Raw genomic sequence first — 14,893 nt, forward strand, 5'->3', positions numbered from 1 at the left:
GGTCACATGAGTGTCACTGGATGAATAAAGCCAACCTCTCATGCTCTCTCTCTCTCTCTCTCTCTCTCTCTCTCTCTCTCTCTCTCTCTCTACTTTATCTCTACTGAGCGGATTCACAAACTGCACTTTCATTCATGCTGAAACGAAGACTTCATTTAGCTGTGTGACTCACATGTGGCTGAATGAGAGAGCCGTCGGGATACTTCACACACACAGCCATCTGCTTATCTGACTGCAACCGAAATGAATGGTAAAATATATGCTCTCTAATGAAATCTCTGGCCTTAAGAGAAAAAGACTTGCGTGAGGGTCGTTTATGTGCAGAACAGTACTGGTCACCTGAAAGTAATGTGAGCTTGTTATGGTTTCAAACAGGTTGGCTCACAGCCCTGTCACCACCCCTCATCTGAAGAGGTCCTGATTATAAATAGGAGTATGTTTCTGTGTTCCTGGACAAGCTTCCTGAAGCCTCTAGTGATTCTAGATTCAATCACTTCACTTCAATCAAACACTTTCAGAGTCGCAAAGAAACAGAATTATTCAGAAAAATATGAATCTGTAAATTTCATAAACGTTAATCTATAATTTGCCAGAAAAATTCACCGCTGATCAGATTGACAATGTTTATTAAGCTGAAAGCACTCAATGTTTCAATCCAAAGTTGCAAATTTAACTTGTGTGCAACTCAACAAAAAACGAACAAAATCGTCACTTCCTGGGAAATTGCCGCAAAATATCTGAAATAAAAATGGAAGTTGCAGCAATCGGGGAAGCAACTGTGTGCTTTTTTTCATACTTCATAAATTACTTGCATCTCATAACGTCAGACGAAACTCATTAAACACTGTCATGTTATCTTGCTTTCGGATGCTGGTGTTTATGAACGCAATCATGCGAGACGCTTCTGGAAGGGAATTAAACCAAATCATTTTGATGACAGATTTTGGCTCAGGCATTTCAGAATGATCAAACCAACATTTGAGATGCGATACGATAGTCCAATTATCCAATCATATCTACAGTTGAGGCAAAATCACATCAAGTTATGTGTTGCACATCAAGGGATTTGTTTGGTAAATGCGTTTCCAAAAAGCTGCGCTTGAACACACCAAAAGGACTAAAGGCGACTGTCAACTAGCATGTGTGTTCTGCTCCTGCGTGGAAGTAAATATCTGTCTATATCAGCAGGTGTCAATAGTCTATCTTCGTCATTCAAAAAGGGAAACCAAAACTAGAACTTGCTCGCTTTCATCACTTTTAATCTCCTGCACTGACTCGTTCGCCAAGCTAAACAGCCAATCAGTTCTCTCACCAACGGCGCAACGCTGATTCAATGTGCTGAATCGGCCCAAAAAACCCGACGCTGTCCAACTAGAGCCAATGGTGCAGAACACACAGAAAAACTAAGCCGAATGACGCTCAAAAACAGTGTGTCCCGGCCCATACAAATAATGCTCAAAAATAGGTTTCAGATTCACCTGACTGACCTGAATCAGATTCGTTCTTGAAGTGGAACAAACAGCAGGGTCTCAAGACCCATTTTAAGTTGGACTATTTAAATCTGACACACTGTCTTGGAAACAACACTCACGACGCTCAAAGACATCTGACAGTGATATGATCGCTACAAAAATGAGGAATTGCTGACAAACCATGTCAACTTCCTGTGGGAAAGTTATGCACAAACAACAACAAGACAATAAATAAAATGAGCCTGCATTTCTCTAAAACCCCAAACAAAGAGAAGTTAAGAAGAAGGGGGTTGTACAGACAAGAAGAGACGTTTATGTGTGCTCGTACACCGTCCACTCAAAAAGGAAGCAGTGTGAGTAGCCTATGTCTCAATCTTTGCTAAAAAAACATGCTTTATTTTTGCATTGAGGAGAGAGAACTACCAGACTAAATTTGGAGGCGAGTCTTACGGTTCAGTCGTCCTCATTGTTGGATGCATTAACAGTTGCAACATTTCCAAAACATTAGCCTTGGTCTTGTGAGCCGTCTACACAAATGGCGTTTTCCCCTTCCTGTCCCTCAACCCCCTTTTGCACAACTCCTGGAGATCTGGTCCAAATGAAGCAGATGTTCTCCAGATGTTCCTCTTCTAAACATCTGGTTTTAAAAGCTCTCTGTTTTATCATAGTAAATTGGAGACTAATCATGTTTGTCTAGAAGCTATTGGTCAGAGGGTCACAGATCCAGACATCCCAGAAACTTTGCATTCAAAAATTCGGCCCTAATATAGCAGCTTTTAAATAAATAAGAATTTGAATAGGACATATCAAAAAGACACAATGTACTCCTTAAATATGTTCCTGTGTCCTGTGGACAGGCTTCTGCGGCTAGGCAGATGAGTTTACCAGGCCGGCCCGTCCTCCGCTCGTTCTACGCTGCTACACTGGGCCTTTGTTCCCCTCTGAAACCCAATCCGCAGAAGCTCTAAGTACCCACACACACACAGAGAAGGAAACCTTGGCACACAAGCTAACACAATGTAGTAGAAACTATAAACCAGCTGGAAAAAACGATTCCTTATTGGGATTTTTGATCAAAAATGAGCTTTCATCTGCATATGAAAGCTGGAGACATTTTCTTAATGTAGCTCTTGTTCCAAACAACATTTGAAAGACTTTTTGTCAACTAGAATACATGTAACAAGTCTTCCATTTCTAAAATGACTCGTACTCTCGTAGCACAGCAAACTCAAAGGGTTAGTCCACCCAAAAATATATAAACATTGATCAATATCTTTTGTTTCAATTCCGATGATGAATCCGAACGTAGTGTTACACGTGAACGCTAAATAAAGTGATCAGGTTGATATGAGGTTTATATGTCACAAACTTCAAATCGGAAATTGATTTTTTGATATGCGCACACTGCACAAATATAGTTTCCCACTGTTTGCGCATACTAAACATTCTCCAATATTGCTTATTTTCTTTGTTTCAAAGAGCTTTCTTTATCGTTATCTATTTCGGGTCCTAAATAGGAGACGACGAGCACATGAACCGTTTGTGCCGCAAAGCTTATATTTATCAAGCAATAAAAACGCCCCTTCCAGCGCCCATCTGAGGATGAGCATCTGAAACAAGGACAGATGGGACGTTGTCTTGCTCCACTTTAAAGATGATGAGTGGAAGGAGAATTTTAGAATGACACGACACTCATTCATGACACTATATTTAAAAACAACATCAGCTCGTTCCACGCGTCATATGTCAATATGCCATTTCTACGTCATTGCACATGCGCAGTACTTTCCAGTTTCAGGTTTCATTCCGATCAAGCGCTTACATGTCCTCTCGTTCGGATTAGGAAAGTTTTAAAGCACCTCTTATAATCCAAATTAAATTTTAATCAGATTTGGCCAATACATTCCGACTGTGCTACTAGACCGGATTATTAGGGTCCATGTAAAAGCAGCTAGCGAACATACATAGAGCACTCAAATTTGGTAAACAGAAGCTCAAGCATGTTTGCATGACGTGCAAGAACCAATGAGGCTCATTCTCAGGCGTCACGCCAGGATGTTTGAGCTTCCGCAAAAACTGCAAATGTATTCTTGCGTGTCAGTCAAGTGTGGTTGAGCTTCCACTTTCCGTATTTGATGTGGTCTATGCATGTTTGCTGATCAATGTTTAAATGTGAATAAAAACCTAAATTTAACCCATTCATCATACAGTGTCTCTTTAGAAGACTTGGATTAAACCACTCAATTCATACGGATTTTCATTATACCATCTCTGTAACCCCAATCTAAAGGACAACAATGCCTTACCAATTCAAAAGACAACCAAACAATGTTGCCACATCAAGCATGACTACTTACTTTAAGAAGTATCTCTGTCCCGAAGGGGTCTTGGCCATCTCCCAACCTGGGGGCAGTGGCACATCATCGGGTATCTCGTACGAGGACTGGCGGAGGTGCTGAGGTGGGGCAGGACCCATGCTGCTCAGCGTGCCAGGGGAAACGGCACCCAGCTGCAGGGAGGCCGGAGAGGAGTGTGCCCTGACGTGCTGGGGCGTGAGGGTGCCAGCGGTACCTGCATCTGTGCTGGCCTGTAGAGGGATAGAGGATTAGGATTACATTGGAAGCAAAAAGGCTACAAGCAATTAGTCTCTTAAAGGGATACTTCACCGATTAGCATCAAGCTTTGTATCAGTAGAAACCCGGTTGTATTTTCGAATGACCGTGCTTCCCTCCCTCATTTCCCCCTGAGACGAGAGATTTCTGTATTGTGTTTCTGGAAGAAAACCTCAGATGACGCAAAAAATTGTCATTTAGCATCATCTGAGGCTTTTTTGTCCAGAGGCGAGAGACTACAGCCAGTAGGAGGAGCTCGTTCCTCATGTCTTCAACCCGCCCATAGGGGGATCTCACGATAAAACGCCGTCTTTTCAGTTTCCAGTCACTAGTAGCCTAGTTGTGTCATTTCATCCGATACGGCCCTCTGTAACCAGTAGGCGTGGCTTGGGCGTGGCCTCGTAGGGCAGCGAAGCAAGTGCATTCTGGGAGTTGTTGTCTTTCATCCACATGAGCCAAAAATACATTTTCCGGCTTTTCTCAGTCTAGAAGGCACCAACTTCTAAATTAATTTCACATTTATACTACATAAATGACCCAATTTAAATACATATTCATCTTTCCAGAGGTGAAATATCCCTTTAAAAAGCAAAGAGGCTTATGTCTAAACCTAAATTCTGAAGTCACATATACACACAACACCAAGAACACATACACATGTACACCCACACAATTAACTTCAATATGCACCATTGCGAAGGTCATTATACTAATATATTTTTTCCTCTTATACTTCTGCTGAAATGATAACAGAAATTAGGGTTGCTATACAATACAGTACATAAATGCATTCATTAATCTTGATAAATATCACAAGGTAATCGTTAAAGCATCATTTTGTTTTCTTTCCTTTTTATGTCACATCTGTTTTCTTGATGCCATAAAAGTCCTCCATGTGTAGAATTTGTTACTGTGAACATTCTCTGTAACTTTAACTAATCACTCTGCTCAACCAGCCTATAACTTTTTAAGGGAAACATGAGGGGAAAAAATCTGTTGTTTGCTGCAGTGAAATTATTAATGAGCTCAGTGATGTATTGCACGTACAAGTTTATTTTTTTTTTTCAGAGTACAAAATATAATGCAAATACATTAATAACAGTTTGCATTTCACTTGTTAAGCTGTTTATGAACATGGGTTGGAAAAGTATAGGAAATTAGTCTGTTTTTCCAGTGGATAAAGGAAAAGTCAAAGTGCATATGAACTAGGATAATGACAAGAAAACTTATTTCCAACTTGAATAAAAGTATCAAACATGGAAATGTACAAAACCATTTTTTTTTTTTTTTTTTTTTTTTTTACACAAGGGCACTTCTGTCCTCTTGAATCATAGCAGAGTGTTGTTTTCATTAGTTTTATCAGCTTATTTTACAATAACAAAAGGTTAAGAAACGGATGTGGCCTACGCTACAGACTTTAGGAGGAGCTAAGTAGGAAACAGGCTGTCCTGGAGCAACTTTTCAGCACAACTCACAGTGTGCGCATGCGCGAGATGTGATTCCAAGATCGATAAAACTCGATTACTTTTGTTGTTAATGTTGTAAAACATCATTTTATTAAGCTTCAAACGATAGCCGAACGATTTAAGTATCTTCCTTGTGGCACAAGTGCTGGAAACTAAGGCCTATAATCCGCATATTGTTTATAAACTAAACTATGAACTATAAACTATAAAACGGACCGTTTATATATCGCCATTCTTGTGAAAATGCAAAGTGTTCATCAAAAGACAAAGCGATAAATGTAAAGGTCAGTGATGGAATTGTAATGAACAGAACACTGAACTCGGCTGTTTAGAATCACAAGATCAAAACTAGCGAAATGATTCACTCTTTTGAATCGGTTCTTTTCACTGAACTGGTCAAACGGGTTAGCATATAGTCTGAATCGTTTTGTGATTCAGTCCGAATCATTCCAAAAGCTCACTCATTCACTGAATCGTTTTATGCACGGAGGTTTAACCTCTGTAAAACAGTAACGGAATGATTTATATAACACACAACTAAAAGAAAGCTGGATGAAGTGTAATATTTCGGCTACCTAGGCCTACAGAAATCAAACCTGGAAATTGATCTTATCGTTTACACTAACTTGAACGCAGCAAGCGAATTACTTTGTACAGTTAGTCAAGACATTTAAGCCCAATAAGTAGGCAACACAATTATTTGACAAAGTAGTCTAATATGTTTCACAGTCACTGTACCATGGTACAGCCAAACTGGCCCCAAATTCAAATAGAGCTAGAGAATAAGCCAATTATGCTATTGAGATTTTTAGTAAACATGTATTAGATCAAACTATGTTTCAGGTTAGCAGTATAGCCTACTTAACGATATTTTTTCCTGTGGAGCAATTGGTTACTTTAGTCGTTCACACTGGCTACATTTCTAACGCATTATGGCTTTTATGTTACTCTGTAAGTAGGCTACTCTGTTGTTTAGTTTTATTGAAATTAATACTATTAGCCTATTATTTACTTTGGTCATAACTTGCTGTCACATAATATCATTAGATACTTTATTTTCCTTAACGCAGTCCTCGCTGTTCTTTGTTCATGCAATAAAAAAAAAAAAAAAATAAAAAAAATCTAAACGCCCGATAATAATCTGACGCGTCGAACTGCAGACTGAAAAGTCGCGTGAAACTGTGCGCGCGCCAGTTGCAGTGTCAGCCGCAGGAAAAGTTTGTGGAAATAGTTTGTGGTTTCTGTGGGGTGGTCTTACTTGTCTGGAGTGGGACTTTGGCTCTGGCGGCTTGAAGAATGAGTCTGGCAGCTTTCTCATCCTCATCGGCACGGAAGGGGGGACGATGGTGTTTTTCGGGTTCATCACAGCGTTAAAAAGAGCCTCCAGATCGGTCTCGGAGTCTCCCCGAACATGGACGATCTGATGGCCGACAGGAGGGTTGTGCTGGCTCGGATCCATGACTCCGAATAAAATAGAGCTCTTCTTTCTATCCGACCGAAATAGTGTAAACAGGAAAGTTGACTGCAACCATAAAACGGCGAACAATTAGATCCAAACAGCCGTTTTCTGTCCGTCCACTTTATTAATTATCCAAGCCTTGCGAAAAAAAGTAGGCAACGCAGTGTTTTTCTTCTTCCCAAAAACACCCCAATATATGTGGAAACAAGCATATCTACTGAACTTTATCCTTTAAACTTTTTATAACGTGTCTGAACTCTTTAAAATCGCTGCTCGCGTGACTTCCCTAAAAGTTTACAGCTCTTCTAACGCAGACATTGGTAGTGACTGTCCTGCGCTTTGAAAATCACAGCCCTCTCACTAACCTAACTAACTTTTTTTTTCTTCTCTCAACTTCTGAAAGTTTGGGCAGGACATCAAACTTTATGAGTCATGTGACCGCTGACTCAGAGGGGCGGGGCTTAAGCAAGGGCCTTTAAAGCAACACGAGTTCCTTCTGTGTGGGGGCCCATGCATTTAGCCCATACATATTTATATTCCAAGCATAAGTATTTTAATAATAAAGTATAAAGTACTTATATACCTGTTATTGTCTTATATAACTATCGTTTATTTCATGCTAAAACATTTTTATGAATATTTTCATATCTTAATGTGCGTCACTAAATAGGCTTAAAATGATAATGATAAAACAATCATCATGACACAGCAATTTTTCTTTTCTTTTATAATAAAGTGGTCATACAAGGTTGTTTTGTGTGTGTTTTTACAATCTTTTATTCAGCTTTGCGATGAAGTGTCACACACCATGGAATAAATATCTTTATACTAAAATACACCAGTGAAGTTCAAGCACTCGCTTCCTTATGAATAAAGAAATAAATTGTCTTTCATTATGTAGAAAGCCGCAGAAAAGTAGTTCCATGCAGTTCCCATAATTGTTATGTAAATGAGCCTTCCCGTTCCATTGAGAAATCATTTTGTCAAGACTGAGGCCAGCTCTTTTCCCATACATTTAACATTGAGTGACTGATTATGAAGCCCTTTTAATCCCCTGCGGGAACTGTATAAGAGCATGATGAATGGATTAAAAAAGTTACTTTGTACTTTTCTCTCTCTTTTTTTAACCAGCCAACCAATATCCAGCCCTAACATGAACAGTCTCAGCAAGCCATATATAATGAACCACATTATGTGTGTGGTTTTTGTCATTCCCTTGTCATTTAGATTCTGCTCTGAATTATCTCCATATTAATGATCATAAACTGGGTGGGTTGAAAACACCATCACTTATGAGTGTTGTGAAATCACTACTTGATCGCCGCCCTTCTGACTGACTCTGTGTTCAGCAAGGATTTACAGAACAAAAAAACAATTTGAGGAAAAAGTTTCAATTGAATTGTGGTCATGTAAGTCTGCGACAGAAAAAAAAGGTTCAAAGGGGTTCAGTTTAGACTCAATTTTAAAGAAGGCGTAAATATAAGAAAAATGTCTTGAATGATTGCATAATACTTTCATGTTTAAAATGTTATTTCATTTTTTTGTGATATGTTTACGAGCTGTTTAAGTCATAAAATTTAATTGAAACAAAAACAATTCATTAAAACTAAATTCATTAAATGATCGAGCTGACAGAACCCTTTAAGATCGGAAGCTTTTCTTCTGTTTATAATTAGGCTGTATTTTCAATTATTATTATTTTTTTCAAATTTTTTTTTTTTGCTGTTTTGAACTTAAACATTTCCTATAGGTTTGCCATTTTGAATTAAAATGCTAAAAATGAATGGGGATGTAAGGCTAACAATTATATTTGAACAAGTACATTTCATTACCAGAATAAAAAAAAAATTAAATTTTAAGTATAATCAACTTTAAGTCATTTCAACTCAAATTACTTTAAACTGACTTGGAAAAAATGAGTTGAGTATAATTTATATAAAAAAGTAGAAAATAGCTGAATTTATTTTTGATGAGTTAAAGCAATGTAAAAAAAATATGTAAAACTGATGAATATTTCTAATCTGTAGCAGACAGATATAAAAAAAATATTATATGCAATTTTTAGACGTACAGAACAAAACTGTAAAAAAAAGTAGCTGCCTTAAATTTTTGAAGTACAATCAACTTGGATGTTTTGATTTTCAACTTAAATTTCATTAAACTGACTTAAAAAATAAGTTGAATCTTGTAGGCCTACTGTGTAACTTAAAAACTAAAAAAGTTTAAACTTATTTTGATGAGTTAAAGCAATGTAAAAACTTATTGATCGTATATTTTTTTACAGTGATGATTCAACAAAATTCTCTCCAGTCTCCCCTTGTGTTTCAGTGCACAGCATTACAGTCTCTTTATGTTTGAACATTTGCATCATGTAACACATGATACTCCTAATTAGTTGTGGTTTATTTATGTTTAATGAAAATATGTTGCTGCCTCAATTTGATTATCCTGTGCATACAAGATACACACATTAAAAAGTGGTAAATATCCTGTATTTGAGGTTTGTTCGGGGGTCTACCCGGCCGGCCCTGGGGGAGACCACCCACCGAGCTGTCCTGAGGGTAACTCCATCATTTAGTCAACGTGTCCCAACATCTTCAAGCCTGTGACAATTGTTGACATGAGTATTACACGAGAAACAGAAGTTATTGAGCAAAATTGTTTGTCAGTGGTTTTAGGATTGTAAAACTGCAGCAGGCTCAATTGCTTTAACTCAATTCTTGAATCATATATATTTTTTCTTTCAAAACAATAAGTTCGGATCTGATCAGATTTTAATTTTTAATTAATTTTGGCATATTGCATGTGTGCAAAAGAGTTGCTTAATAACTTGCTGTTTAAATCTGATGAGTTGATTTTCAGTGAAATTGTCAAACTCTTCACAACGTCTTAATTTTTTTTCATTGTGTGAGCTATCATGCACAAAACCATCCATTCAGTTATCAAAATCTCTCAGACATGCATGCATATATTCCATAAATATATCTGACATGCAATCTTTGTAATGTCTGCTAAATTGGTAAGTAGCCTGCCATTGTAATGAAATAGAAATCACAATACCAATCAACCAATCAAGTTTGGAATCATATGAGTTTGCTGAAATTTACAATATTTGAACATGAAGGAACATCACAAACCTAAACAGCAGCGGCTACGGCAGGACTGCATGAATACATTTGTATTTACAGTACATTTATCTTTGTAGAAATGTGTTGCATGCAGACTGAAGATGTAAGAATGCGTGCTGTTGGTAAGGGGTGTAAAATGCTTACATGTAACACATTTCAACAAAAATAATTACCGTATAAAAACAAATGTTCATTTTCTTTTTGTGTACTACAGTATTGACTTTTCACAGTAAAGTTTTACCTAAAACCTGTATCTCGTTCGGATAGATAAAACTGACATTCTTGTACAGTCAGTGTCAACAGAAAATTAGAAAAAACATGACATTTATAACAAATATTTCCATGGTAAAACAACATCTAAACATTTTGACCAGCGTGGCTCTCATGATGACAAAAACACTTTTTATTTTGGTGGCATTGGCCGATTTACTGACACAGTTTTGAAGCATGAATTCAATATTTTGGGTGAGTTACTACATTTTATAGACATGTAACAGAGTTCTGATGTTCCAACAAATTGTTGTGACAATTGCACTGACATTTAGAGAATGCTAAGACCAAAGCCATTGATAAAAACTATAAATTAAATATTGAAAATAAAAATGTTTGATGATTCTCCTCCCTTACAGATGTTAACAATAGACATATAATAGATAGATAGACATATTATATATATATATAGAAATGGGAGCGTTTGTGCGCCCTCTATAGGCCAATGACACTGAGATGATCCAAATTATAAAAAAAGTTATCATCATAAACTTAATCAAGTTTAGTATTATTTAGTAATAAAAATCAATTATTGTGTCAATAACAAAATGACAAAATTTTCTCTCTGACATTTTTACATGGATAATTACCAACCTTAAACAACCATTAGGCTACTTTGATAAATTATTCATTTTAATCTTTTTGAATTGTAATGTGTACATATTTTGTAATGTGTTTATTTATACTTGTGTTCATTTAAGGCATAAGTTGGGAGGCTACATATTGTTGCGACATAAACATCTCTTTTATAAGCTACATTACTCATGTTCTTTTTCTAAAGGAAGTGTTAATGTGGACAATCTGTACGGTTTGCCATTCCTCTGAATGGTAACTGCAGTTATCTCTTAATCTCAGCCTACTATGTCTGTTATGGTTTAATTGCAATAGTTGCATAACATGAACATCTTTCAAGAGCTGACTGACTGCTGACTGATCCTATTATAATAAAGACAAGGAAATTGCCATGCCCTTTCTGTTGTTTGTATTCACTTCATACAAATGTGAAATAGGCCCTAAACGAGTTCAGAATGATAATGGAGCTCATATGCCATGCACCAATATCCGAGCAACTCTATATTACACTAGAATGTTTGCTTTAAAAACCAGGTATAATAGTAGGTTATGTATTAAGTCATAAAGATTTTTTATTAGATTAAGTCATGGAGACAGTAAACACTGACTTACATATTACACCGCGAGTTGGAGGTTAATCTTCCGTCAGCTCGCTTTCTGATTGGCTATTGTTTCGTTTCGTTTCACGTGACAATCGTTCGCACGTTTCTCCCCGACTTCCCCCCACACAAAACAGGATTTCTGTTTCGATTCGAGACCTGGGCGGCTCTGACGTTCTTCTAAGCAGATTTGGTGATAGTGGGTCTAAGGGGACATATAGTTGAAAAAATATGAGATGGGAGGGAAATAATAAGTTAATGCTTTTGCATTCTCTCACAAATATTTTGCGTTCCCTGAGAAACATTGCGTTCGCTCGCAAAACCTTTGCGTTCCCTCGCTAAAACTTTTGAATTTGCTCGCAAAATGTTTGCGTTACTCCGAGAAACTTTGCGTTCCCTTGCAAAACTTTAGTTTCAAGCAAACTCAAAGGTTTCTCAGGGGAACAGAAAACATTCGCGAGAGAACGCAAAAGCCTTGCCAAATACTTTTTCCCTCCATCAACCCCTGAAAATGGAAACATAAACACATAAAATCTATCAGTAAAGGAAACCTCCCCCTGTCATGAGAACACTACATTTAGACACTACAGTAGCCTATAGACCTGAAAACCTGTTCAGCAAGTGTGTTCTTGCAATACATTTCAATTTGTCACATTTCAAAGAGGGAAGGCAATCTCTGCCAAATTCTTCAAAGGAGCTGGGACCTCCTCCACCCGCTGCAACAAGCCAAGGCAAGCTGACCGGAGAAGAGACTGCGCCCTTCCCAGAGAGACCTGACAGGATGAACGGCACTGAACGCAGACGAATCTTAAACCGTGCAGCATGAAGTTATCTGGGTGTTTTTCTTTCTCTTTTGCATGAGTGGTTGAGTGAGCACTGGTATCCTGTAAGCCTGCTATCCAAGTTAATAATTCAATTGGAAAATTGACAGTGGTTAGCGTAATGCATCAACCTGTTGAAAGAAACCGGAAATGGTGGTTCTTCCAAAAACTAACAGTGTTGGGGGTTACTTAAGTAATCAGTAACGTAATCAGATTACTTTCCAAATAACTAGTAAAGAAACACACTACTTTTATTTACAACTAAATATCTAAGTTACTTTTCCTAACAAGTTACTTTTCTTTCCCCATGTATTGACTGACAGCTCTCCCGTCTTTATGTTGAGAGAAATCAGGAGTGAGTGCAGAGAAGTGTGTGTGAACATACAAATGTGAGCATGCATTTACTCATAATCAACCCAGCTAGCAAAAAGTCGTCTATTAGACGATGAATAGACGTAAATCTTCAATGTCTAAATACGACTTTTCAACGTTGAAAACAGGTCGATCTTCAACATCTTGATGGAATATGTAAAACTCTTTCAATTTATTTGAGATAATAATGAACATGATTTGCTAGTTTGTTTTTCTCTGTTATTTTAGCATGTATAACAGACATATCCTGTCTTAGATGATCAGTTGAAAACATGTGGTATCTTACATGATCAGTTGAAAACATGTAGTCAAACAGTCCGGCCGAAACTACTTAGTTAAAATCACGTCGAAAACCAGTCCAAGGCGGACCGACTTATTTTCAACCATATTTCAACGTTGAAAGACGGTAATTGTTTACTGGGAAAGTATTCCTCAAAATGTCATTGTCATTCACAAATCCTCTCCCTTGGCCTCATTGGATAGTGAAGTTTCCATCGTATGCAGACTTCAGAATCCGGGGACTTTTTGCCATCTCTTTTTTTTAGGAAGTAGGCTAACACAATATTGTAATGCACTACTTTTTTTTCCAAGTAACTTTTCCCAAAACTGGTTACAAAACAATCAAGAATGCTCAAGAAATTATATTTTTTCTTTTATAAATGACGATGACACACTTAATACCTCTTTAACCTGATGGACAGATCTTTAACATAAAGCAAATTGCAAACGTTTCTGAATCACATATTAAATGAAAACATAATTAATAAATAAAATATTTTATTTTAAAATCACTCTTTTGTAAGTACAATAGTTGCAGAGTTATACATTCCTCCATGTGTTAATTTTAACATTTTGTAGAGTCACTTCCCCCCCCCCCCATCAATAACATCTTATAAAGTCTCAATATAATCTTTTGCAATAACTTTGACTGGTTGTTCAGTTTAGTCAAAGTCCCTTGGTGGCCATATTTGCAACGCCTTCGGGCAGCTATATTTCGGGCATCCAAAACTGCTTGCCAAACTCACAATTAAACAACAAATTTCAAATCAGAAATAAAATCTGACGTGAACTGTCCAATAAATGTTGTTTCTTGTCAAATAGCGTTAAAAAAAGCTTATTTTCAGCCAGGTTGGACCAAGACCAGCATTTCATGTTTGAACCTCAGTTTCAGTGCTAAACTGTATGCTTCTATGGCATCGCTGTCGAAGAGTTATCAGCTGGTGAAGTGAATTTACTTATTGTAGTCGACTGTCGAGTAAGTAAACATGTGTGCACCGTCTTTGTATATCTAGGCTGCTTCCGAAAAAGTAAAACTGCTGCCCTCGGACTCGGAGGATAGATAAACTGCGAAAACTTAGCCTCGCTGCATTATCAGGCAATGACGAATGACGTTTGAGCACGAAGGCGCCTCACGAAACTGATTTCAGACAGACTTCTGAGGCAGCCTCAGTTTAATGATCTACAGCATAATAGAGCGAGCTTTGGTGAAAACTAAGTGAATATTTAATTACTACAATAATAATTTATTTCTAGAAATGACATCAAAAGTCGAAAACATTGGTCTATAACTTTTTACACATTTACCCACAACCAACCGCAGTTTTCAGATGCCATCTTTATTTTTTTAGCTCAACTGTCACAGAATGGAAAACACAGGATTGTGGGATATCAAAGAAATCGCTGAGATGAAGGTATCTCAGGAGTCAGGAAGTGAAGCCAAAATTGTACCTGTCTTGATTCCTTCCTTGGAATGCATCCTCTCTGAAGGCAGAATTTGGATGCAGACATTATATATATTTTATTAATTTAAATAAAAAATAATGTCAGCATTAAATTTATTAAGACATTTAGTCTTTAATATTTTAAAGACATAAAAAAAAAAAAAATTCTAGCAATTGTAAGTGTAGGATACTTCTTTCAAAAACATTTTAAAAATATTACCGACCCCAAACTTTGGGACAGTAAAAAAGTTTCGGACAATAATTAAACATGCAAATTTATGACACCAAGTATATTCAATAAGTAATATAGCTATATAACTATAGTGTCACTAGAAAGATAATGTACCAAATACATTCCGAAATGTGTTAATTTTTTCAAATTGTTATTAGGACTTTGTCA

At 37.1% G+C, this 14,893-nt stretch overlaps 1 protein-coding gene across 2 annotated transcripts in view; it reads right to left on the bottom strand.

Annotated features, from left to right (window-relative positions):
• yap1 (Yes1 associated transcriptional regulator) overlaps positions 1-7,409 on the bottom strand; it is a 36,476-nt gene extending 29,067 nt beyond the window's left edge. Inside the window, exons 1-2 of one of the 2 annotated variants that reach the window (XM_081372804.1) lie at positions 6,809-7,409; positions 3,830-4,059 (exon numbers count right to left, since the gene is read on the bottom strand). In XM_081372804.1, the coding sequence (XP_081228930.1) occupies positions 3,830-4,059; positions 6,809-7,009 (431 nt within the window). In that variant the 5' untranslated portion in view covers positions 7,010-7,409. The remainder of the gene's footprint in view (positions 1-3,829; positions 4,060-6,808) is intronic. The other variant, XM_081372805.1, reaches the window with a different exon arrangement.
• Between the last annotated feature and the right edge of the window lie 7,484 nt (positions 7,410-14,893).

This window comes from Scardinius erythrophthalmus (assembly GCF_964197995.2).
Source record: "Scardinius erythrophthalmus genome assembly, chromosome: 8".
Taxonomy (NCBI): Eukaryota; Metazoa; Chordata; class Actinopteri; order Cypriniformes; family Leuciscidae; genus Scardinius; species Scardinius erythrophthalmus.